This window comes from Aulonocara stuartgranti (assembly GCF_965226115.1).
Source record: "Aulonocara stuartgranti genome assembly, chromosome: 2".
In the NCBI taxonomy this organism is placed as follows: Eukaryota; Metazoa; Chordata; class Actinopteri; order Cichliformes; family Cichlidae; genus Aulonocara; species Aulonocara stuartgranti.
In genome coordinates this window covers 13,299,455-13,326,317 of record NC_138940.1, presented here as the reverse complement: position 1 = coordinate 13,326,317, position 26,863 = coordinate 13,299,455, and the positions used below count along the sequence as shown (strand labels likewise).

Genomic DNA, 26,863 nt, shown 5'->3' with positions numbered 1-26,863 from the left:
GGGTGGGAATGGATGTTTGTATATGTGTGTGCCTGTATTTCTGTGTCTATATGTCAGGTTCGGTATCAGACGCCACCTCTCTGGGGACATCTCAGGCCCTCCAAGGTTTGGAGGCCTATCTCCCCTCACCACCAATTCCCCTGCCAGTGGCGGACTCCCTCAGACATCGGTGCGTTGGTGGTTCTTTGTGTCCGGGGATGGGCGTCCAGGTACACACTGGCTCACTCCTTGGCAGCTGCTTATCGGGGCCTGGAGCATGGGGCTCACTCGGGCCACTTCGGGGGTGGGGTGCCCCCGGCCTCTCGGCCCAGGGCTCGGTAACTCAGGCACAGCTGGCTGCCGGCGGAGCTCATGGACGTGTCACTGCAACCCCCCCTGGCTTCTGCTCCGCGGCTGCTGAGTGAGCCCTCATCTGGGACTCTCAGCTCTTTCTGGGACAGTGGCGCGGCTGCCCCTCTGTTAGTCTTCCTTGGTCTCTTGTGTTCTGGGGGCCTCTGTATGTCTGGAGTTTTGATCTCCTCCATACCTGCTTCATGCCCTGGAGGACGGGGATGTGCCCCCCCCCCCCCCCCCACACCCTCTAGCAGATCATTATGTAACACTGGTGGTGCAATACTAGACCTGTTAGTGCTACTTCTTGCCTTCTTTGCATGTAGTACAGCAGTATAGTTACCTTTAACCACAGTACAAGGACAGAAGGGAAATATGGACCAGATCAGACAGGTTCTAGATTCCTAGGAGCCAAGGGTGTATGACAACAGAGGACTTGTACACAGTAGGTGCAGAAAACACAATTGCATTTATTAACAATTATTAAAGTTGTGCACATTTAACAAAAGTAGAGCGCTCTTCTTAAAAACAAAATAAAATAAACCCCACAAATAGTCGACCTAAGGATATATTGTCTTTTTTAAAGTCAATTTCAGTCTTTCAATGTTCACTAGTCACTCAGTGCGTTTGTAACCAGTCGGGTTACAATCTACCAGTTCATCCGGCTCTTTGGGCTGGGCTCGCCATCCAGTACTGGAAAAGGGATCCTCGATTCTTCTCAGGTCCTCAAAACCAATTCAATCCAAATAAGCAAAGGGAAAAAACCTGACCTGGGGACCAGGCCAGAACACAGTAGTTCAACATTTAAGCTATCATGCCTGTAACTTATTATTACTACTGGTTGCTTGTAGTGCTTCTAAATTTCTTTCAAAATATTCTATGTTGTACAACAAATTATTCTCATTTCAAAGGGAAAAAGTGCATAGGAAACACACATTTAAAGCAATACAAAATAGCTCAGTAGTGCATTAGAAATACACATTGGCTTGAGACTTATCAAGTTTCAGCTAAGTAAAGTGCAGGTGAAGGCACTTAATTTCACATTGCTAATACTTAGTGTGCAGAACTATAATTAGCACCATGAGAAAAGGGAACATGTGCTAACATAACAACATCGCACAAAACCATACATTATACATCAATACCACAGTAATGTGACATAAACCTTTAAAGAACATCTCGTATAAAGTGCAGCAGACTCAGTGCTAATTGCTTTAGCCTCGGAAAAGGCACTTTCATTGCAAAATGGCTAACGGAAGTTAGCATCGGAGCTAGCGGCAAGTAGCATGCTATGCTAGCGCACGTGTGCTGCCTGGGACTTACCATGCGAAGCAACAAATGCTACACGGGGCTTCACAGTGCTCACGTTGGCTCACGGCCTCTGGAATACAGTATCACTCTTATTATTCTCGCCGAAAAAAGGACTTTCACTATCCAGCTAGCTTCTTCGCCGCACGGGTAAACTGATCTTTCACCGTCTGTGTCTCTGGCGTATCTGACTGACACACGAAGGCACACACAGGTGTCTGAGCAGCGCACAGACTGGGGGAGGGTCAGACCGGCCAATGATTGGTCGCTCAGTGGATCTGACAAACACACTCTACAGGACTAAGTCCTGCCCCCACACCATTTATACATTACATATACATATGTACATATTAATTAAACTTATGTTTACATGCTTTTTATCAGTATTTATTATAATTAACTTTGTTTTTATCAATATTTATTTATACTTTTAATCCCGTTTTTAACACTGGGTTACAATTACATGAAGGAACCTTTTAAAAAAACAAGCGCGTCCATGCTCACAGGTGTACACACGGGTGATCACACCCACAAACTACACCCTTTTTGGCTCCTACCTCAAAGCACACTGTGTTCTGTTGATCTTATGTGCTGCACAATAATGTTTAATATTTAGTATTTACTGTCATATTCCCATATATCATTGTGATGTTGTTTATTCTATTACTCTTGTTCTCTTCTGCTTGTTTTCTTTTTTCTTTCTCAACAGGTGATCCAGGTGATCGATATATGCATTTTTTTTCTCTGCTTATTCTGTTGGTTTTTGTTTTTTGCCCTTCTCCCCCGTCCCTCTTCTCGGCTGTTTCTCTTTCCCTCTTTCTTTCTCCCCTTCTTTCCCCCAGTCAAGTCTGTCCCGTATTCAGCAAGTGAAAATAAAATAAACAATAAAAGGTGAATCAAATGGACCATTATGGCAAGGCTGGGATGGTCAATTTGGTAAAGTAAATCCGTTGGGCATCTTTCCTCGCCTTTAGACAATAATTCTGATGGCAAAAGAGCCAAACGGGACAGGCAAAAAAAAAAAAAAAAAGATCTACAATTTGGTACATCCCGAGAAAGAAAGAAAGAAATAACTGGTGAACTCAAAGAAAGAAGACCTGGACATCCACGGAAGACGACAGTGGTGGATGATCGCAGAATCATCAGAAAAACTCAGAAAAACTGCTTCACAACAGACGACCAAGTGAACAACACTCTCCATGAGGAAGGTGTGTTGATATCCAAGTCTACCATAAAGAGAAGACTACAGAAAGTAACTACAGAGAGTTCACTGCATGTGCAAGTCACTCATAAGCCTCAAGAATAGAAAGTTTAGAATGGACTTTGCTAAAAACATCTAAAAAGGCCAGCACAGATCTGGAAAAACATAGAGGTCAGAGGTGTTCAGATACATACTGTCTGCTCAAATCCAGCTAAATGCAGTTAAATTGATTGAGCAGAGTTTCATAACACAGATAAACAATGACCCAAAACACAGCCAAAGCAACCCAGGAGTTTATTAAAGCAAACAAGTGGAATATTCTTGAATGACCAAGTCAGTCACCAGATTGAGCCCAACTTAACCCAACTGAGCATTTCACTTGACTAAAAACAGGAACAAACAGGAACTGAAAGCTGCTGCAGTAAAGGCCTGGCAGATAATTAAAAAGGAGGAAACCCAGCATCTGGTGATGTCCATGAGGTCGAGAGTTCAGGCAGTGATTGCCAGAAGAGGATTTTCAACCAAGTATTAGATATGAACTTTTTATTTTCAGTTATTTAATTTGTCCAATTACGTTTGAGCCCCTGAAATGAAGGGAGTGCATTTCATAATGTTTTAGTTCCTCACATTTTTATGAAATCTGTTTGTTCAATCCACTGAATTAAAGCTCAAAGTGTGCACTTCAACTGCATCTGGGTTATTTCATTTAAAATTCATTGTGGTGATGTACACCACCAGAAAATCCTTTTGTTCTAATTAACCTGTCCAAATGTCTCCGTCCGAATATTTATGGACCTATCTACACACGAACAACCCTGAGTATTGGGAACTAAAGGAAAGTGTGTTTGTCTGTGTGTCCACAGGTGTAACTCAAAAGTTTAATGGTGCAATGTTGGATAAACTGCTTTGATAATGAAATCTTATTTGCAGGGTGTGTGGTCACTCTGACCTCATCATGTGTTGGAAAATCAATATGCTGCATGCAATCTGTCAGTTTATGTTCTGTGTTGTATCAAAGGTGCCAGGAGCTTGGATATGACTGCAGAAATACTTTTTTACATCGTTAAAAGCTGAAAGTGTGTCAGGTTTGCAGCTCAGACAGACCTGGGCAGCATAAATACACTGCAAATTCCTTGTAGCTTGACAAGATTTATTGTCTTAATTTTAGCCAGATTATCTTGTCCATCTTGTTTTGAACATTACAAGCTAGTTTCCAGTCTCATGTGTTAGATGATTAGACTTGTTTCAAGTATATATTACTTTTTTTCCTTATTTAGTCTGTATATCTAAAAATGAACCATTTTACATTTATTTCAAGCAAAAATAGCTTTTAGATAGAGTGTAAAACAAAAATTATCTCAAAATAAGAAACATTCACCTTTTTCCTTGAAATAAGAAAGTCACTCATTGGAAGGTATTTATTTCAGGTTTTTAAAGAAAGGACATCTTCAAGGTTATATTTTGTCATAACATAGACACTGTTTCTGAAATTGACTGGGTAATATGACGTAAAATCAAGTAGGTCTTCAACATCAGTCAGTTCAGTTGCTTGGGCAAGGTTGGGAATTGCAATTTCATAGGCAAGAAAGTCTTTGTTGAAACCCAAGGTTTCATACACCTGGTATTCAAAACAATAAAGTACACTATTAACAATAAAAATGTTTTTTACAAGTCCAAAGATAGGGTTTAAACCATTTGCTGAAATGAGTATAAGAGACCTGTCACAGATGTATTTGTTTCCATGTAAAATAAGCCACTTTACTCTAACGGCATGATGTATAGCATCTTCAATCCCCAAAAAATCTACAACCTTTGATTGCAAATGGTCCATATTAGCAACCTCTGATACAGGACCTAGTTCTTTCTCATTTACAAATATCGGATGCTCAGTTCCTGCTTCACTTTGGCAACACTCCAGCAGCTGATTGTGGTTTACAAGAGACTTGCACACAATCTTAAAGTTTAATTTGGATGACCATTGTTTAAAAAAACTGTGTTTAGACTCGAATCTCATGCACATATGACGTATTACAGGTCCCAGGGCAATAATTTGAGAGGGAAGATGCAGCATGTAATGTTGCTTTGGTATTACATTTTTTTCTGGGAATAGTTGCCTGAATTGTTTAAGATGATCTTCTATCATTTTTTTAGTTTGGACACAGTTTGTAAAGACACAACTGGGGCAAAAAGTATTTTAACAATTTCAATTAAATCCAAAATAAACTGGATAAAGGGATTTTTCTCTACAACACTGTACAATAAGAATGGCACAATCTTGATCAATATAAGCATTTGTCCAGAGGATTGTTTGAGTCTGTTGTCACTTGAAGCTAAAGTAGCAATACTAATTGGTGAAGGCTTGTCACGTATGTCCACTGATGAAAAAGGAAAGTTCTGCATGGCAGAATTAAACAAGTCCAAATCCAAATTTCCAGATAAAACAAGGTATTTCAACACACACTTAATTTCCATTGGTGCCACTCCTTCAAGAATTACATGCATAATATCCTGTGGCATCTGCTCTATGAGATTAAAACCTGGGAAATCAACTAATTTGCTTTGTCTATTTATGCCAAAAGTCGTTTTGAGCGAGGATTTCAAAAATTCGGTAGTTGCCCTTTCTATTTCAATGCACTGCCTAATGTGTCCGTCCAATGTCCGTCTGGTGAAACTATGTTCATTGAAATTTTCTTGCATTTCATCAAAAGTACACTCACAATGACGACATTTGCTATACGCAAAACCAACTCCTTCCTTAAATCCTGCAAGCTCATGCTGGGCAAGAGTGTCTCCACACACAGTAACAACTGCTCCGTTTAAATAAAATTCCCCATTGACAGTGTTAATCATAACACCATCGTACAGTAACTTCAAGTCCTCATTGATTCTCCGCAGTATTATATCTACCCCACACTCATCTATGTCCCTAGACTTTGCGATTGCGAGAAGTCTGATGGAAGCCAACTTTGATCTAAACTTAGGGTCTATGTTGCCTAAGGTGTAATAAAACATTAGTAGTTTATTTACACTCGCACGTGACCCTAGGGGGTTACACATTTCTATCTCATCAGAATAGAGTATCAGTTGTAAAGCAGAGTTCTTCTTTGAAAACAGTGGGTGGGTTTTGAAAATAATTCCATCATTAATGTCATACAAAAAACTGGCGTTGGGGCAACTCTGAGGTCCAGCACTGAGCATGTCAAATAGTCTTGAATTGGATAAAAGCTGTTTCAAACTTTCAATCAAAGGAATGTAGTAGAAAGACTTGTTTTTGATTGCAAGAACTCTCGATTCTCCCTTTTTAACTCTACAGGCATAATTGGAAATGATGATCTCCTCAGGTGTGACAGGGTTGAAATGCATCTGTGTTACACGGTCCTGTAGGTTTGAAGCTGCACATATGGGAAAGGGATCCTGAAAGTTGTCCAGTGTTGAAAGAACTTCTTGTTGTAAAGGTCCATTGCTGTCAGGTTGCCTTTCAAGGATGGTCTTTATTTTTCCCCTCAAGGACGTCAGAAGAGCTGTTTGATACTGTTGGACACCAAGGACAATGTTGTTGACACTCCTCTGATGGGGGAAAAAAAAACACATCAGAGACATGAAAGCGTAAATAGAAAATATAACAGAAGCAAAATGCAACTCTATTTCTTTAGCTCAAATTAATGAGCCACTGAATGTTGTAATTTACCAGTGGAGCAGTAGAAGAAGAAATCAGCCAATAATTGGCATTGTTTTGCATGACATGCCACATGCATGACTCACGTGGCACAAACACATTGCACCGAGCAAGATGGAGGAGCATGAAAGGTTACAACAGAAAAAGTGAACAAATGATTGCCTCATTTATTTTTTTTATGTAATTCTACTTCATTTGTCTTTTATGCCTAAAAGTGAACACATTTTACACTGTTAAGCCTATTTTAAACTGTTGAGTGTGCCCAGAGTTACATACATTGCAGTGAACTGCACAACTCTTGTGCTTAACTTCTTCGTAATGTACATTTGTTCTTAATAACTTATATAGGTGAAAGTAATAGCTGAATAAAACCAGCGATGAAAAACAATCAATTAATTGCAAAGATAGTGGACAGATTATGAAAAAAAAATCATTAGTTGCAGCCTTACATTGAACCAGACTTATTAACAAGTTAACAATGACACCCCCATAATATCAGATGAAGCAGTACCTGTGATAGGTGGCATTGCTCCCGCACACCAATAGCAAATGCAGCTGCACATCTGGCAAGATCAGCAGTTTCTCTTTTACCCTACAGGACAAAAAGAAAAACAATTGTGTAAGAAAAATGACTCACTCAGAATGTGTTTCAAATTCCACCAGATGCAAAACAAAACAAAGAAATATTCCAAACTGTTGTACATTTTTGCTATTAAAAGATTCATACTACAATGGATAGCTAATGAAGCTGCAAATGTTATGAACAATTTAAGAGTTATTTAATGAAACTTAACCAATCTTTATGGAATCTACTCTGAAGTTAACTGAAAGAAAAATTTGAAAGCTGCTTGGTTCATGGAGCATCTAACAACAACCAAGGCAGGTACACAACACTGGTAAATAAGTTTATTTATTATGTTTAAGTATGGTAACTAAGCCTACATTGTTGTGCAAGCCTGAATTTCAGCGGATTCATGCATTTGAAATTCAGCACTGGCCTTCATACCTATTAAAATATTCTAATCAAGTAGTTTATCTTAGAAAACACATAACTTTAAAACTATAATTGTCACTTGAACTGAGTACATTTCTGAATTGGGGTAACTGTGCTTGGTTAAGGTTAAACAACACACATACATTTAAAAATTCGCGCGCGTACACACAGAAACACATAAAGTACATTACCTGATTCTGACGAGGTGTTTGAAGCTCAGCCGCGTCTTGCTCCATCACGTTCTGACTTTCCTGTCGCTCCTCCTCCAACACCTCCGATGTTACTGGGGGGTCTAGTGGTGGTGGCTCTACTTCAGTGCCATTGCCATTGCTAACAGTTTGTCTGGGTTCGGCAGTATAGTCGGCAAAAATGGCTGTACCAAAATTTTCGCCTCCTAATACATTTGCATCGGATGAAGCTGTCAGCCATCCTGTAGGCGGGTTCCCAGTGGAGATGTATTGTGGATGTGTGCGTCTGAGATGGTGGTAAAACGAGTTGAAAACACGGTAATCCTCGGCGCATCCATCGACTCCACAAATGACACGGAAATCTGGACTGCGACTGTGTGCAGTATTAATGTGACTTAAGAGAGACTTCAATGTTAACGCCACAAAGACGAAGCAAATCACACACCTCCAACAGGCCATTGTATTAGACTAAAGTCAAGCAAAAAATATGTTGCAGTGTGGAGCTGTTGCCGCGCTAGTTTGGGAAATACCAAGTTCATGGGGGGAGGGGGGTATTACAAACTGGAGCTGTAAAAACAAAAAATGGTCACAAATAAGGTAAAATGAAATAACACCTATAAGAGTTTATTTTAAATCAATGAAGAAGAAATTTACCTATCATACTGACTGTGTTTTATGAACGTACAAACCACTAAATTGTATATAGAAGCAAAAATTGAGATGTGCACCCCCTTCGTGTTCCATGTTAGTTGCTACCCAACTCCGTTTGAATTTGGAGTCACAGGAATCTTCTGCACCTGAGCATTGAAAGAAAAACTGTAAGAGAAAACTTCGTCAAGAAAGAGAGGTAAGCAATTTTAATTTTTCGAATGTAAGTAGTGTGTAGTCTAATCACTGTTTTAAAGTCAAGCGGACAGAATAATAAATTTAATTTGAGCGCGGGAAGGAGTAATGTAGCATGCTAACGGATGCTAGCGTTAGCTTAGCAGCCCTCGCATGTGGTTCAGAGAACATTATTTAGTGAAGTATCTACTGTAATGTTGTGAGAATTCCTAGCTATGCTATTTATAAGGGGCAGTATTAGCCGTTTGTATTAACTTAAGTTAATAGGCACACTGAGAATTTCTTTCAATTAGCAAGAGAGCTAATTAACCACATTCAGGGTTTTCCAATTGTCTTTGACTGATTTACTAGCTGCTTGAATTCCCTCACAAGGTGTGGGTTTAAATTAATATTTTGATATTAATTGGATTTATTAAAGTGGGCTCAAAACAGTGTTATTCAGGAATCAGGCTGGTTGGTAAAACAAGTAGCGCTGTGTATCGATTCAAAATTGAAACAGAAGATGGCAGCACTGTATGTACAAGGATGCCAGCTGCCGTTAAACCCCGAAGAAGAAGCTGTATCCCAGAATTCATAGCGCGGCCTAGCTCAGTTTCCAAAAATGGCGGAAGCTAGTTAGTTTTAAAATTTCTCTTATTACTCTTTCTAGGTCACAAAATAAACGTTTAACATATTTTCAGGCGAGAATGTAGCCGTGTAAACTTCAAATATCTGGACAGTTTATCAAGACACCACATATTTTCAAAAGCGCTCCGACGTTTTCGGAGACGTCTGTTACCCACTAGCTCGATAGCTAGCCGGGGTTTAACGCTCACTAGAGCCGTGAGAACACCGGACTCCGGGCGAACCATTTTCAAAACCACCGCCGTCTTTCACTACTCAGGTGAAACATGATATATAAGTCACTTAAATAACTTAAAAATGTTATTGTTTGGCTTTTTTCAGTATTTTATTTGTTCCTGAGTGTCATGTTCGGAGGCAATAAGACGCAGGGTTCTCAAGCACGAACCACTTTTTTATTGAGTTGTAGCAGCAGTGTCTGTGGCTACATCAATTTCTGGAAAAAACACATATACACCGGTCTTCTAGCGACCTCTAGTGGCTTACCTCATGGTAGCCTTACTAGGACAACATAAACAGATTTCACAACATCTCCCCTTTTAACAAAGGTACTTTAACATAAAACAGTGTTGTCAGAACGCAGGACATCACAGGGGTAGACTACCCTCAGTCCTGATAAGGGATTATTCTGCCCTTAGAACATAGAAAGGAGATAGTCCTCAGTCTCTGAATCTGAGAGGTACTTTAATTTCCCGCCCCCTGGAAGTCACTCTCACAGGTGTGGTAGGGTGGAGAGGAGACCCCGGGACAGGGATTGGCAATGTCTGCCTTACTGGTGGTTCTTGGGAAGCGGCTGCCCCTTTAGTTGGAGTAGTCGGTGTAGCTGGAACAGTGCTCTGCTGCTGCTCCTCAGGATCAGCGGTGCCTGGGACAGGCTGAAGGTGTCGTCTGTTGCGGCGAGTCACGTTCCCATTCGCCATCTCCACCAAGTAGGATCTCGGCTCCTTAGACTTACTGATGACCTTAGCTGGAGTCGTCCACCCCTTTTCCCCGTCAAGCTTCACTACAACATCCTGGCCTGGGAGAAGCTCAGGAAGTGGACGAGCTGAATGTCTGCGGTTGTAGAAGAATCTGTAAGAGTCCTTAGCTGCAGCATCTCTTTGGCACACTGTGTCCCTATTGACTGGACTGGGCAGCAATGTCTTTTCGAGTACTGGGACGGTGGTGCGGATTTGACGTCCTGTCATAAGTTGAGCTGGGCTTGCACCGGTTGCTGCAATTGGTGTAGAGCGGTAACTCATTAAGGCTAAGCAGGGGTCAGGCTGTTTGAGAATGTACTTGGCCGTTTGGACAGCTCTTTCAGCAGCTCCATTTGACTGGGGGTAATGAGGGCTCGACGTAGTGTGGGTGAAGCCATAACTCAGTTTGAAGTCTTGGAACTCTGATGATGTGAACTGCGTCCCATTATCACTGACCAGTTCTAACGGGATGCCCCATCTAACGAACATGTGTTTAAGCTTGTTAATGACCTGTCTGCTGGTTGTTGTAGTGAGGGAAGCAATCTCAATGTCTCTTGAAAAATAGTCAACAACGACAAGAAAGTTCTTACCCTCAAGCTCGCAAAGATCAGCTGCAATCTTTTGCCAGGGGCCATTGGGCAGAGGAGTAGTCACGAGAGGTTCCCGTCGCTGTGTAGGCTTGTGCTCTCTGCAAAAGTTGCATGACCTCACCTTATGTGTTATTTGAAGTCCAATGTTGGGCCACCACACTGTTGATCTTGCGCGCTCTCTACATTTAGTTAGTCCTTGGTGGCCTTCATGTAATTGGTCAAGGACACTGGGTCTAAGTGCTGTGGGAATTACAATGCGATCGTGGTAGAGCACTAGACCATCTGATTCTGAAAGGTGGCTTCTGGCTGCATAAAAGCCTTGCAGTGGTGAGCTCTTTGCCATTCTCCGAGGCCACCCTTGTCTGATGAAGATGATTGCTTTTTGAAGCTCTGGGTCCCTCTGTGTAGCTCTACGAATTTCCTCCAACTTATGTGACTTGATAGGTTTGCTTGTCACTACGTTGCTCACATATGCCTTGACATGGCTGTCTGTCTCGGACGGGTAGCATCCGTGCAGTGGATGTCTGGAGAGTGCGTCCGCCACCACTAACTGTTTACCGGGAACATGCTCAGCAGTGACATTGAATCGCATCAGTCGCATCAGCAATCTCTGACATCTCAGCGGCGTTTTATCAAGGTCGTATGAGTTGATCAAAGGCACCAAGGGCTTATGGTCAGTTTGTAGACGTACATGACCCATGCCTTGGATGTAGCGGGTAAAACGTTCGCAGGCCCAGACAGATGCTAAACACTCTTTTTCGATCTGCGAATATCTTTTCTCTGCGTCTGTGAGCGTGCGAGAACAAAAGGCAACAGGCCGTAACTCCCCGTCATTGTCCTGTAACAGTGCAGCACCCAGGCCATAGCTGCTGGCATCCGCACTGACAACTGTTGGTCGGCCTGCATCATAATAACAAAGTGCTGGTGCAGCCACGAGCATTGCTTTTGCTTTGTTGAATGCTTGCTCCTGAGGCTCGCCCCACACCCATACAGTCTCTTTTTTAAGTAGATTGGAGAGGGGGTGCAGCACCGTGGACAGGCCTGGCAGGAATTTTCCAACATAGTTTATTAATCCGAGTACCTGCCTGAGTTGTTCTACATTGGTGGGGCTGGGCATCCTGGCAATAGCCTCCACCTTGCCATCATCAGGTTTCACACCATCCGCACTGATGATGTGACCGAAGAACTGTAGTTCATTCTTTCCAAAGTGGCACTTGGACCTGTTGAGCTTAAGTCCTGATGCTTTGATTGTCTGTAATACTGCACCTAAGCGTTTGTCGTGTTCCTCTTTGTTAGCCCCGAAAACCAATATGTCGTCCATCACGACGACAGTCCCCTCTAGGCCCTTGAGCAAGGTGCTCATGAGCCGCTGGAAGATCTCGGGTGCTGAAGTTATGCCAAATGGCAGGCGTCTGAAGCAAAACCTGCCCATGGGAGTTATGAACGTGGTTAGTTTTTGGCAGCTGGGATCCAGTGGTATTTGCCAGAACCCACTGGAGGCATCCAAAGTGGAGAAAACTTTAGCCCCTGCTAACTTAGGAGTTATGTCATCCAATGTGGGCAAGATGTACCGTTCACGCTTTACTCCCTTATTCAGACGTTTTAAGTCCACACACACCCTGACCTCATCCTTGTTGCGCTTTGGAGCAGGCACCATTGGTGCACACCAGTCTGTTGGCTCGGTGACTTCCTCAATGATGCCAAGTTTGAGCATGCGCTTTATTTCCTTTTCCACTTTTGGGAGGAGAGGAAAAGGCACCCGGCGTGGGGTGGTTACACTGTACGGCACTGCATCTTCGGTCAGCTCGATTTTTACAGGTTCACAGTTCAGCAGGCCAATTTCTCCGAACACATCCTCTTTTAAGTCACTACTGATTTTGTTAACTCTAGTGACTAATCCCATGCGCTTTGCTACTGTCTTCCCCAGTAGGTTACTTGCATATTGCCCTTTTATAACTGTAATCCAGTACTGGTACTTTTGGCCTTTGTACTCTGTAGTAGCAAGGAATTTACCCATGCACTTGACTTTTCCACCAGGGCTGTACACAGTTGGCTTACACTGGATAAGTTTGGGTCTCTGCTGTAGCTTATTAAGGGTCGTTTCTGTCATAACAGTGGTGTCTGCGCCTGTATCAATTTTGAAATCAACTGGACTGCCATTTACCAATAGCTCAATGTCCCAGTCGGCATCTGAGCCTGACTCCTCAATGACTGTTGTTTTTGGCTCAATTACTGCTCCTAGGAAAAGCTCCCCTATGAAGAATGAATCCTCATCTGAGTCCTCTACAGCCTCAGCCCTGACCTCTTTTAGCATTTTGGTTTTGCATACAACTTCAAAGTGTCCCAACTTATTGCACTTTCTGCATCTTTTATTGCGGGCTGGGCAGTTTTCTCTTTTGTCATGCACCCTGTTGCATCTTTGGCATTTTGGTTTACTCTCACCATGTTGTTGCTCACGTACCTGATGAGGTTGGTAGTAACTCCTTCTCATGCTGTTATAATGCCTCTGTTTCACCTCATTCACCGTGCTTTCCACTCGGTCTGCACTTTGCTGTTTGACTTGTTCACTCTGGCGTGCTAGTTGAATGGCTTTATCCAAAGTTAAGTCCGCCTCGAGCTGGAGTTTTTGTGAAACATCTTTGTCAATTAATCCAATGACGATACGATCCCGGATCTGCTCGTCTTTACTGCCGCCGAACTCGCAGTGCTGCGCGAGCTCGTACAGGCCCCGCACGAAAGCCTCGACCGTCTCCCCGGCCCTCTGGCTCCGTTTGTGAAAACAGGCGCGGTCATGGATAACGTTTCTCTTTGGGACAAAGTGCTCATCGAACTTTTGTATAACCAGATCATACTCAAACTGCGGACTTGGCCTGGCCTCCGTAGCAGCAGGAAACACAAATGAGCCATATATTGGTTCGGCATCTCTCCCCATGGAGTAAAGAAGCGAGTTCACCTGCACTTCGCCGCTCTCCATCCCTAGCTTGGACGCCACTCGAAAACGGGAGAATCTCTGCCGCCATATCGGCCACTCTGCCGGCTGTGTAAAGTCGAACGGCTCCGGAGGTCCAAATTTAGCCATTTCTTCGTGTAACTCGGCGTGAAGTCCTCAATTCTGACACCATGTCATGTTCGGAGGCAATAAGACGCAGGGTTCTCAAGCACGAACCACTTTTTTATTGAGTTGTAGCAGCAGTGTCTGTGGCTACATCAATTTCTGGAAAAAACACATATACACCGGTCTTCTAGCGACCTCTAGTGGCTTACCTCATGGTAGCCTTACTAGGACAACATAAACAGATTTCACAACACTGAGTAAATCGGTTTGGCTGAGATTAAAGTTATAGTTTTTACACAGCTGAATAAACGTCAAGCAGACAGCTGATTATCAGAAGTGTGAGATGCTGGAGAATATACTCCGGTGTCCTTTTATATTTTAGATAGCAATGAGCAATCTGCAAATTTCTTTAAAATGTAATAAACTATCATCTTGCCTTTATTTTTAGTTAGCACATACCTTAAACATTTAAAGCTATAAGCTAATGATCGTTATGTAAGAGCAGATACTGCTGGTGCAATAAGCTGTACATTTTACGTCCAATGGATGCATGATCTGGCAGCCCTAGTCAGCATAATCTTATTGATGAAATTCAATGACACAAATCTGGGTGAGTAAAAGTTCACCGGGCAATATTGTATAACCCTTTCAGACCTCAGCCGGGCTGTCTGGACATTTCTTTTCTATAATAGCTTTAAAAAGGGTAAAAATGTTGAACAATCAAAACGATTCTTTGACGTGAATCAATTTGATTCTCATGGGACTCAATTAAGATTCAACTTTTCAAATGTTTTTAACATAACACTAATTGTAAACATTTGTCTTGCAGGTGACTGAGCAATGGAGAAGCTGGATGATGTTACAGTATCTGTCCTTAAAGGTTATATTTGATAATATATTTGTGTGTGTGTGTGTGTATATATATATATATATATATATATATATATATATATATTAAAAAAACAGTTATGTTTGTGCAGTTATGTGCTTGCACAGTTTAACTGGTGTTTGTCTTTTTGTTAGCTGCAAGCATTGACGAGCGCTTGCTTTTAACATTGACCCGTGATGATCTGAGGGACCTTTTTTCTGGGCCTGAGCACTTTCTCAGAAGAAAACATGTGTGGTCAATAATTCATCCTGAGGTATTATGTAAAAAATATTTAGTTCAACTAATCTCCAGAAAGTATGCTTTTATTTTAGCAGTACTTGACATTTTTATTTTCTCACCCTAAACCAGGAAGACCATCCGCTACCACAGAAACCTGAAACAACTTCTTCACCCAGGGTAGTTGCAACAGGCCCTCCAACTGCTGATGCTAATGTAAGCCAGCTGAAAACCTTGCAGCTCCCCAGTCCTCCGGAATATGTTCTGTACACCGACAGTGAGTTGGAGCAATGCCGAAAGAGTTACCTGGAGTTGGCCTGCTCCGGCAGGGAACAGGCATGCGTCATGTCAAAAGAACTGAGATGCAGATTGGTGAGAAATACAATCACAAGTATGGTGTCCCTTTTGAGAGCAAGCCAAGGCCAAATGGAGCAATACCCCTCTAAGACCGAAATCACTGCAATGGCTAAAAAAGTTGTGGAATATTATCCTATGCTGCAGGATAATGATGCAAGCGTAAAACACGTAAGTTCTTGTATTTGTGTCTCATATATAAATCATTTTGTTTTGTTCAGGGGGCATGATATATATGTATTTTCACCAGGAGAAAAGGCTGCAAAATATGAAAACACCAGTAAAAAGGCAAGGACCAACACCGGAGAGGGGACGGCCCAAGAGAAGGCTCACTGACCTCTACCCAAGGGATGAAGAAGCTGATGATGAAGATGCTGATCGCAGTTCTTCCAGTGGTGCATCTACTCTGTTATCACCTGTCAGAAATTCTGACAATGCCTCCACTTCATGTGAGTACATACTAGTAATTTTGTAAAATGGTTATCAACACACAGCCAGTAGTAGCTAATGTTTTGTGGAAGTCTACTTCAGTAACAATGAAAAACCAAAATGCTCTTGTACTTCTCTCTATCTTAGCTGACAAGGATAGTCGGCAAATACAAGCAAGACATTACAAAACATTACAAGAAATGTGTAAGAAGGCAAAACCAAACCAAGAAGATGTGTCCCAGCTATTAGACCTCGAGTTTGAAGCCAGAAGATCCTTCATTGACTCAGACACCATGAAAGAGGAGAACAGAGCTTGCCTCATCTTGGATGCATATCCATGCTTTAAAGAATTGCATCATGTAAGTTTTTGGAAGAGTTAATAAATAATCACTTTAATTTCAAATATATTTGGTGTGGTAGTAAAGTTATTTTGATTTTATTTGTCTACTTATTTTTTTAAACCTATTGTAGGCGTTGGGTGAGCTTCGCAGAATTTTGGATCCCCACAACAACAAGTTCATCAGTCAAGTAAAACTGAGATGGGAAGAATTCTGCTCCAGGGTAGAGTTCTACGGTGTGTCAAAGAAGGCAATGAATCCACCAATGACCATGGACAAAAGTAAGTTTTACCATTTGAATACAAAGTTCTCATCCTTTAAAATTTATGTTTATGAAGGTTTGTTTCTGCTTTGTCCAGCTGAAGCCCACCTTGCACTGATGAAGGCTCTTCCTCTTTCCCACACCTGCCCATCCACCAAAAAAGATGGGGAATGCTTCTGAAGCATTTCTACATGTCCTGAAGGTAAGTTTTATAAAATTTGCTTATAAAGATCTACAGAAAATTTGGCAAACAAAATATTTCGGTCAAACATGACTCAAAAATGCTTTTTCAGTTTCAGCCGAAAGACTTAAATCTATAATTTATTGTTTTCATTAATTTATAACGTATTTAATGTACACGAGTGTGGTCACATAAGGAGTCGCTTGATAAACCATAAGTCAAAACTACTATAAAATGTGTGTAACCAACAAAGAACAGGATAATGACATCTCCAACGTTATGACCAAATCCCAGCAAAAAACATACAATTAACATAAGATGTTGACTGTCATGTCTTTTGTGTCTTGCAGCCTACAGAAGATCCAGATGCTGTCCTCCAGAAACGAAGCTTGTCATGTCCAGTAGTGATGTTCGATGGCTGCAAGTGTGTCATTGCTGTTGGTAATTTACCAGTTACAACATTTGACAAAAAAAAAATTGGTGAGGCTATGATATATGTGATGGCATACTTTTATGCACTCCATCTGACTTACCCCAAATGCGTGGCAACCCTGCTGTCTGTCATTCAGACAGAAGTTCTCCAGGATGCCATTCATGAGCATGACACTACATCATCTTACAGAAAAGCCCTGGCAGAATGGCATGCATTTATTGGAAAGTAGTGTGTAAATTTCAGATAAGATTAGGAGAGGGCACTTCTGTTTTGTTTTTGTTTGTTTTGTTTTTTTCAATCTGGGTCTTATTTCTAAAATGGAAAATGTTCATTTACTCACCCAGACAAGTTTTGTGGTATTTGGTGTCATTCGGAAGAAATTAGAATCTTTGTGGTCTTCCTATGTCACTCGTCAATTTTAATGGGGCAATGGCGAAACCTCTAAGGCTGTTGAAATGTTGAAACCACTTAAACTCATAATGTTGGACCTGTACTGTTCAATTGTATCTTTATTATCTGCAGGTTATTGTTAAAATGGACAAATAAAGATGGACACTTTTACTCTGTTTCAGTTTTGTTTTGTCCTTAATCAGCAATATAATCTTAAAGTAGTGTTTAGCTAAATTTAAAAAGAAGAAATATCTTTAAAATGATTTAATGTACTAGTTTTTAGATTATTTGCCTTGATTTGTTTGTTAGAATAAGTGTTTTATGCCTATTTTCAGATTTAATTTCTTCAACATTTTACTTAGAACAAGTGGTTAAAGCTTATTTTAGGTTTCAAGCCATGATTGGTTGCCTGGAATAAGTGTAAAAGACTTATTTTTAGCTTTATTATCTTTATTTGTGGCCTACAATCAGTGGTTAAAGCTTATTTTAAGTTTCAATTGTTCTAATTTGTTGCCTGTAATAAGTGTAAAAGACTTATTTTTAGCTTTATTATCTTATTTGTGGCCTACAATAAGTGGTTAAAGCTTATTTTAAGTTTCAATGTTCTGATTTGTTCCCTGGAATGAGTGTAAAATACTTATTTTTAGCTTTATTTAAATCTAGATATTGTTCTTATTTCAAGAAATCTTATTAAGAAAAAAACACTTACCCCATGGGCAGATAATTTCACTTGTTTTAAGCAAATCTTCACCAAAAATAAGTGTATTTTTCTAGTATTAAGGAGGTGGGTTTTTGCAGTGTACACATCAGTGCTGGTTAACCAGATGCATCACCCATAGCCTATAATGGCAAGTGGAACAGACTGTGCTTTGGAAGGGCCGCATGGAGAAAGTACAAGGGGTATAAATAGGAAAAATTAGTCCTCAACTGCCAGAAGCAGAAGTAAAAGGCAAGATGTACGCCTACCTAAGTTGGATCTAGAGGTTTTGTGGGGAAATCACTCTTCAGAGCTATGAGCAAGGTTGGCAGTACAGTAATGGCAAGGGGCAGAACTATCAGGAATATCTGAGGCAGCAGAAAGAGTCTTTAGATAGCTGATGAACCTTAAAAACACTGATGTGTTCATGTGAAACAGGCATGAAGATTTTCACATTTCTTTTTAGTGGCAACAGTAAGTTGTCTCTGTTCCTATACACTGGCGTACATGAAGTGCTGTCAGGTGGCCCATAGGCCTTTCTACAGTAGCAGGGTATAAATATAAAGCTGTACTTGCGGACAGATGAGTTGCTCCGATCGCATTTTGACTGACAGCGATGCCGCCGGCCCTCTTCCCTGTTAGCGGGGATGCCCTCTGCTTCTGACGGCGTTTGAAAATCCTCTCCTTAGTTCTCTAGGAAGATGAAGAAGAGCTGGTCTGCCCGCAGAGCCTCTCTGCCTCAGGCATCATGTCGGAGAATTTGTTTTGTTTTTCCACCTCACTCCTCTTCTCTCTTTTCTCTGAGAGTCCTTTGCTGCTTCCCCATCTGCAGAAATAGATACAACCTCAGTGGGGTTTGGTGGTGCAGAAAAAAGACTGAATATCAAACCTATCAGGAAAGAGTGGGGTTTAGGATTTAGTGAGCCACTGTTGTGCTGCTGCTTCTGTCTCAGAGCATGTGTGTTCGCTTGTTAAATAAAAGGTGGAAACCACAAAACCAGACTGACTTTATCTGTATTTGAAATAATGAACTCAGCCCTTTGCAGAAGTTACTAAAAGATACACAAGGCTATGATAAGCCACTAATAACATGCACTTTACACCTTACTTCATTTTAGCAGTGCAAGTGAGTCCCATTAAAGCTACATTTAACAATTGTTTACCAAAGATTAATAATAATTTGAGATTATATGTATAAAAACACAGAAAAGGAAAAGAAAATCTGAGATAAATAGAAATAATCAGTGCATCACAAGAAGCCCTAGCAGCCTAAGCCTATTGCTTAGGGATCCAGCCCAATAAGCTTTATCAAAAAGGAAAGTTTTAAAGTTTGAAGCCTAATCTTAAAAGTAGTGAGGGTGTCTGTCTCTTGAATTCAAACTGGAAGCTGGTTCCACAGAACGACCTGAAAGATGAAGGCTCTGCCTCCCGTTCTACTTTTAAACATCCTAGGAACCACCAGCAGTCTGAGAGTGAAGTGGGTGATACGATACTATGAAGTCTTCAAGGTAAGATGGGCCTTATTATTCAAGATAATATGCTTGCCCTCCAATTAGTAAATACCCAAAATATTGCTGTAATAATATTGCTAAAAATCCAAGAAGTGAGTTGTTAAAAGACCTTTTGTGAAATTAACAGTGATACCTGCAAAATCAAATAGTGCAGAAGTGCCCAGATATAACATAATATAAGGATGTTGACAGCCATAATAAACAGACAAGCTGTCAAGCACCTTAACACTGACCTGTTTAAGTAGAATCAGAATTAATATCAGAATGTCCTTTTACAAGTAATGTTCATTAAAAATTCAGTAGAAGAGGAATTTATCTGGTGTTTAATTATCTTTTGCTCCCAGATGTTGCTGAAGAACCCAAGTGTCTTCATGAAATCTGCAACATTCAACAGTGCGTTGCTTTTATGCTGCCAGTCTTTTTTTTGTGCTCTTCTTTAAAGTCTCATTTCAGACTTAATACCCTTCATATCAAACTGTGGCTGATCTTCCTCTCTCCTGATGCTAATACCATCAGAGACACAGAGCATCTGTTGAAAATCGCCCACCGGACCTTCCACCTCTTGGCATTCTTCTCCTCGCTCGACCGTTCACAGACTATTAGAGCGTTTATGCCGCTGGTAGAGAGGGAGCTGCTGAACTCATTTCACAGGTTAATTAGAACAAAAGGATCAGCCTTGCACCGGGCGAGAGGCTTTCGATTATTGAAAGGTTGTGGCTCGCTCTCCTCCCTTCAGGCCGCCAGAGAGAGGACAGAGTATATTGGGCTTCATCACTGCTAAATGCCACCTATCAATCACCTGATCACGGCTGGCTGCCATCATTAGCGTCTCCTGATTGAGAGGTAAGCTTGTAATCATCCTCAGGCAAATGGAGAGTGAAAATATTAATACACTGCATGTCTGCTGGAAATGAAATGACAAGTTGGGTCAACTTTTCAAAATGAGAGTGAATGAGCAGACTTGAGGAGCTGAAGAGTTAAGTGTTGAAAGAGCCACATAAAGGACCAAGTGCCATATATAAACACAGTACCAGATACTATAATAACTCACTGAGGTTTATGTGATCCCATAAATTTGTAAATATCACAGATCAACTCTCATTGCAGCATACCGTATGGTGGCACAGAAAGTGCATCTTCAAGATAACAGATGAAGATGAATAGCAACAGAGAGAAGTGGAAAAGTATATAATGTCATATTACTGTGGAAGTCCTTCAGGGAAAGCAAGGCTATTGTGCTTGCCCAGTGAAATCTGTCTTACTCTTTATCCTATCTCCTCCCATCACCTTGAACTGGTCAAGGCAGATGGTGGACTTTCTTTGAGCCTGGTTCTGCCAGAGGTTTCTTCCTGTTAAAAGGGAGTTTTTCCTTCCTGTTATTGCCAAATGTTTACTCAGAACAGGTTGTTTGATTTTTGTGGTTTTCTTTCCATTATTGTAGGGCCTTTACGGTAGAATATAAAGCACCGTGAAGCGACTGATGTTGTGATTTGGGGCTTTAGAAATACAACTGAATGGAACTGAACTAAGAACTGAGAATTAATTAATGTGATCTTTCTCCTTACATCTAAAAGATTTTCATGTCCCACAAAGAATCTCATTTTGTCTGTTTACATCCATCCTATAAAAATAAAATGCCATCTTGTGGCACCATATTTGGAAAAAAAAAATCACTTCCTTATTCCTTTTCCATTAGCCAAACTCAACACTGACAGAAGGGTCTACCTGCATATTCTTTACTGAAACACTTCTGCAACTAATGTAAGCCCTATTTTTTGTTCAGTACTGTTTCTTCAATAATTTTCAATTAATTTTATAAATCAGGAAATTATCAAACAATGAACAAAAACAACAAAAACAGGACATTTGAAAAACAAATGCATGTGGAAGGGATTGGATGTGAGCCCCACTGTCTGATTGTGGAGCAAGTACAGCATGCACCGCCACCTGCATCTTTGATGTAGTTTGTAAATATCTCACTTTATTCAATAAAAGCAAAACTATAAATTATGCTGACAATAAAACGTAATTGGGAAAACAAATCGTATAGACCTGGGGTGCTTTTTATTACATTAACATATCTCCTTGCTTCCTTCCCTTCCTTCTCTTGTCTTAGGTCCTCCTCAGTGCTCATGTTTGTGAAATGCCCTCTGCATTCTCTGTCAATATTTCACAATAAAAGTTTTCCTCCTTCTTAATATATTATCATCCTAATAATATACAAAGGAAAACAATATTCTGCATACGACTGAACAGTTCAAAGTAAAATAAGTCATTTCCTCCTTTGCAGGATCTATAAAAACTTACCCTGGGGGCTCAAAAACACTGTTCTGAATCATGTGACCATTTGACTTTCTCTGTAGTGTTTCATCAAACGGCCTAAACAAAAGGTCAAGAGTTCACAGAGAAAGAAAGAAAGCTCACCTTCACTGCCCCTCTTCCTGCTCTTTATAGAAAAAGCAAAAGGTTTCCAATAAGTACAACAGATTCTTCTGAGAGGTGAGAATGTGACCATGAGTCACAGCCCTAGACTTCACAAAAGCTTCAGCTCCAGTGAACCTCAACAGTACACAGAAAAATCTCTTTGCACTTTCAAAGAGCCTTCATATTCACTTTTCATTAACTCTCTGTTTTCTTGGTCTGTCTGTGAAATGATGAAAATCAAAGAAACATTCAGAAGTCAAATGGAGAATTGATTCAAGCATATATCTCTGTTGGCCTTTGAGGATTTTTAAAAAATCTCTTTAAATCAAATACAGTGAAAGAAATGCTTTGCAGATTTGCATATGATAAACTGGGGAGAAAGAGACAATCAGAAAAAACTACAGAACAAACTACGACCCTCAAAAAAGGCAGTCAGCCAGTTATTCCTGATTAACCTACAAACCGAGTGTACTGATGAAGGTATTACCTGACAGGCGTCAATATATTGCCAATACGTTTTTAAATAAAAGTGTAAGAATCCTGATTAGATGTGGAATTCAAACATTTTTATTCAAATGTTGTACCGGATAAATAAATCCTGATGTCCCTCTCTACTGTCATACACACCAATCCAAACACGCCAGCAGCCACACACTGGGATAAAATTCAAACTGTCATATAATAAGAGATGAAATAATCAAAATTCCATGGGTTCATCATGAAATGTGAGTTACTATACATTTCCTGCATGCAGTAAGTAAAGCTGTCTGAGAGGAGTTGCAATCATCTCATTTGTGCGTCCAAATTCAAATAGGACACATCTCCCCTGAAGAAACCACACCTGAAAATGATATTAATTTTTAGTCGTGCTACAACTTTCTCGCAGGTGTCTCTGGTTGGTCTCACTCCATCACATCCTGCTGGTTGACAATCGATTTACTGGAAAATAAGAGGAAGAGTTTCCAGCCAAACAGAAATAACAGAAATTCCTTTTCTTTGGTTCAGCAGAACATGTTCTGCTTGACCAGTGAGACATTTTCTCTGAGATATTACACACCCTCTGAACTTCCCATCAGTCACGGCAGGATGAGGTTTTCAGCCTCAGAGACGATGTCTGGAGCCAGAATTAGGAAGTTAGTGACGGGCTGGACTCGGTCGTCATGGATGTCACACCTAATCGCCAGAGAGTACCAGACCCTCTAACCCACAACCACTGGAGACCACATGTGCTGTGCAAATATAAATAGATGTCCTCTTCTAGGTGAGACAACAGCAAAAGCTGTGCCACAGCTGTGTGCGACTGAAGCTCTCACCATAGAGACTGGAAGCACAATTAGCAGCGATGGTCGTGTGATGTGAAAACAGGTGTGATGGTGCTGCTGTAAACTGTGCTTCAACGATAAATAAATGCACAGAAGTCATTCTCCTGCAGATGATTCTTCCTTGAAACTTTTGCATCCTGAAACAAGACAATTTAATTTTTTTTACATTTCTGCATAATATTAGTGCTTATTTTATTTGCTTATTTATTTCCAACCTGCATGAAGATACATTCAACACAGCTATACCAAAATGCAGGTGCAGAAAAGTGTAGGAAATGCGTACTTCATATGACCAGGCAAGAGGCTATTATAGTATTATAACACTTATCATTGTATTAATTTAATTTCACAATACTATGATTCTTTTTTAAAAGTGTTCCATATAATGCCATCAACATACTATAACACAATATATAGGAAGTTTAAAAAAAGGTGACAAGGAAATTTTTTTTAACAGCAGCTGTCATTTAAACAATAACACACAGAAATGTAAATAAAAACACAGAAGGAAACAGGGAGGGGGACACTAAACTCTGTGCACACAAACAATAGATAGAACAACAATATGACTAAAGACTCTGGCATCAAATCCTGAACACAACTTCAGAGCCCTGGCAGTACGTGCACCTGTCCAGGTTAAGCCATAGCCCGGTCTAAACCATAAAAGAACGTGATATTGTACATAATATGAGTCTGTATGATTCTAATATTATCTAGTTTGTGTTCATGTGTGTGTTTTTGTTGTTTTTGAGTGGGTTTGGACAGGATTTAGACACTGATTAACCTCTGCATTAAGAAAATGCCAAACCAAAACCTGTTGGTTTGGCAATTTCTTCTGTTCACCTGATAAATATCACAGAAACAAGAGACAAGATTCACGACCGCTGCTCGTGCATTTGTTTTATAACTCAAGATGAAATAGACCACTATGTCAATATCATATATTTAAAGTTTGTCCATGATGCTGTAAGGGCTTCTGTCATCTGAACAATATTACCAGGAATATACCATCTCAGAGTGAACACATTTAATAGTTGGTTCATGTGGTCACATTATGTTATATATGTGTGTATTTTATCATTGCTTATTACAGGCACACTGGCTTGGGCTGAACTTACTGTGATGACGTATGTCTAAATGTCGTAAAATGCTTTGAATTAAAAGGAACACCAAGACAACTTCTTTGATCCAAGCTCTCCAAATTAATTGGTTAATATAATTTTCCTCTACCTAAAATAAAAAGAATTTTAAACATAAAAAAATTAGATGAGAATATGAATGTTATTATGAAAGAATGAAATCTACTTCTAAACACAATTAAAACATCTGGAACCTTGGATATAAATGCTCGCCTGCTTTTATTCCCTAGTCTTAAAAGCCTCCAAATTCCATGTTGAACTTTTCGATTAATGAAACAGTCGAATACTTTCAGTGAGCAATGACGAAGGGAGGGAAGGAATTATCGTGCAGGGCAGCTGGATTTTCCATAAATGTATTCCCTATGAGCTGCGACTGGATTGTCCTGTAACTATCCGAAGCGTCCTCTGTGTTTCTGTGACATTTTGGAGTCGTGAGTGTTTGAGGCGGCTGTGATTTAAATGCTGTTATTTGTTTTTCTTTAAAGCAGCAGCAGAGTTACAGGGCACTGGACCAGAAAATGACATTTTAAAGTCATCTGTAGCTTCTGCAGAGACTTGTGCCCTTTCCTCAGCAGGGTAAATATTAACACCATCAACGCCTTCTTCTTTGAAAAGACAACACATTAGGCAAACTGAGGAAGGCGGCAGTGAGACTCTTCTTTTGTATGCTCCTCCGTGCAGGGGTTATTAAAACAGCTAAATTGCAATAGTGATATTATATTTCTTGGATATTTATTTAAAAGTTGGCTATGTGAAGCAAATGAGAGACTAAAAAATTATCATGTGAAAATACGAATTCCCAGGAACACCATTTTGAGCACCCACCGGTGGCTTTCACGGCATAAATCATTTTCATCATCTTGATGCTTGTTGACATTATTTTTATGAACAGATTGGGGGTTTTTTTCTCGATAAACTACTTGATGCTTTTGTCAGACATCATAACTAAATACATAACACTCATCTAGTTTCACAAGGGATAGTGGTGTACACTTTAAATCACAGTTTATCCATGTTTATCCACATCCACAGCTAAGGATAGTTTAGAATCACCAGTTAACCTGATGCATGTATTTGGACTGTGGAAAGGCCACACAGGAAGCAGCTGAAGAGGTGGGAGTGCTAACCACCCAGGTACTGACTCACCTGTTCATGAATTGCACGCAACAATGTGGAAGGATGTTTCTTTCACCAAAGTTTGTGTCTGTCTGTTTTGCTTCCCTCATCCCCAACCGGCCACAGCAGACAGTCGCCCCATTTCTAAGCCTGTTTCCGTCCCGTTGAAAGGGAGCTTTTCCTTCCCACTGTCACCAAAGTGCTTGAGGGTCATGTGATTGTTGGTGTGGGTATTATTTCAGGGTCTTTATCTTACAATATAAAGTTCCTTGAGGCCACTGTTGTTGTGATTTGGCACTATGTAAATAAAGTAAAATTGAACTGAACTGAATGTCACCTTTTTCACAGTTCAACATTAATTTTCTCTTCTTGTAAGATGTAGGAAATTACACGAAGCTGGATTTTTAAGATTCATTATGTATAAATATTAAAATTATAACAAGCAAGCCAAGCTGAAGGCACAACCAATCTATACACTCTAATAAGTAAAACATTGGTTCAAATAAAAAAAACATGTTAACGTTTTCCACTAGAATTTTTGAGTTAAGCCAACTTCTGGCAGAATAACATTAATTCAAAGCAATATTTTTGAGTATGGTGAAGTAGCTTTTTTGGCCACAATTAAAAACATTCTTAAGTAAAATTAACTTAATAATTTTCGACTAGAACACAAAAATTTAAGTTGATCCAACGTGAATTTTATGTATAGTGAAGTTACTTTTTGGCCACAAAAAAAAAAAACACATTCTGAGTAACATGAACTTAATAATTGTCAACAAATACACAGGAATTTAAGTTGATCCAAGATTATATTTATGTATGGTGAAGTAACTTTTTGATCAAAATAAAACACATTTATAATTAAAATGAACTTAACTGTCGGCATAAATAGTATTTATGTTGGTCAAATATGATATTTTGGTTACAGTGTAGTAATTTTTTGGTCCCACAGGAGATTCTATAAGGGTATTTACCTGTTTCCCAGCAGGCTAATTCGCTCCAAAATACAACCTTGATCATTTGGCTGTGTCTTATAACCATGACTACCGCGTAGGCAGGCTCATGCATGGTGGTGCCTGCCCACAAAGAAGTCAAGGTTCTAAGACCTTAGAAACTTGTCGATCACTTTTTTCCCCAAACGAACGTCAGCCTTAACATGGGCTGTGTGTGCGCTTGTGTCATGAACTTCAGAAAAAAGAAATGGATGTTGTGTGTATTTGTTTGAATGCGGCAGATGTGATGCCAAATACCTGGACATCAGCTAAGGGACTCGTACCTGGTGCTCAGAAAGAATAGAAATTCAGACAGATGTATTCAAATGAGTTAGACCCATTTAATTACAATAACAAACATCACAATTCTTTAACGTGCATGCGAAGTGCAAGATTTGTGGGCTT

General features: G+C 40.2%; 2 protein-coding genes across 4 annotated transcripts in view; one reads left to right on the top strand and one right to left on the bottom strand.

Annotated features, from left to right (window-relative positions):
- The window catches only part of shtn3 (shootin 3), a 510,884-nt gene that overhangs the window by 140,980 nt on the left and 343,041 nt on the right, over positions 1-26,863 (bottom strand). The window lies entirely within an intron of this gene.
- Positions 8,449-18,049, top strand: LOC309718569 (uncharacterized protein). The gene is made up of 9 exons (XM_082553941.1): positions 8,449-8,544; positions 14,595-14,645; positions 14,789-14,907; positions 15,003-15,395; positions 15,475-15,673; positions 15,801-16,012; positions 16,125-16,272; positions 16,351-16,455; positions 16,785-18,049. The coding sequence occupies exons 2-8, from the start codon at positions 14,606-14,608 to the stop codon at positions 16,431-16,433; spliced, it is 1,194 nt and encodes a 397-aa protein (XP_082410067.1). The 5' UTR covers positions 8,449-8,544; positions 14,595-14,605; the 3' UTR covers positions 16,434-16,455; positions 16,785-18,049.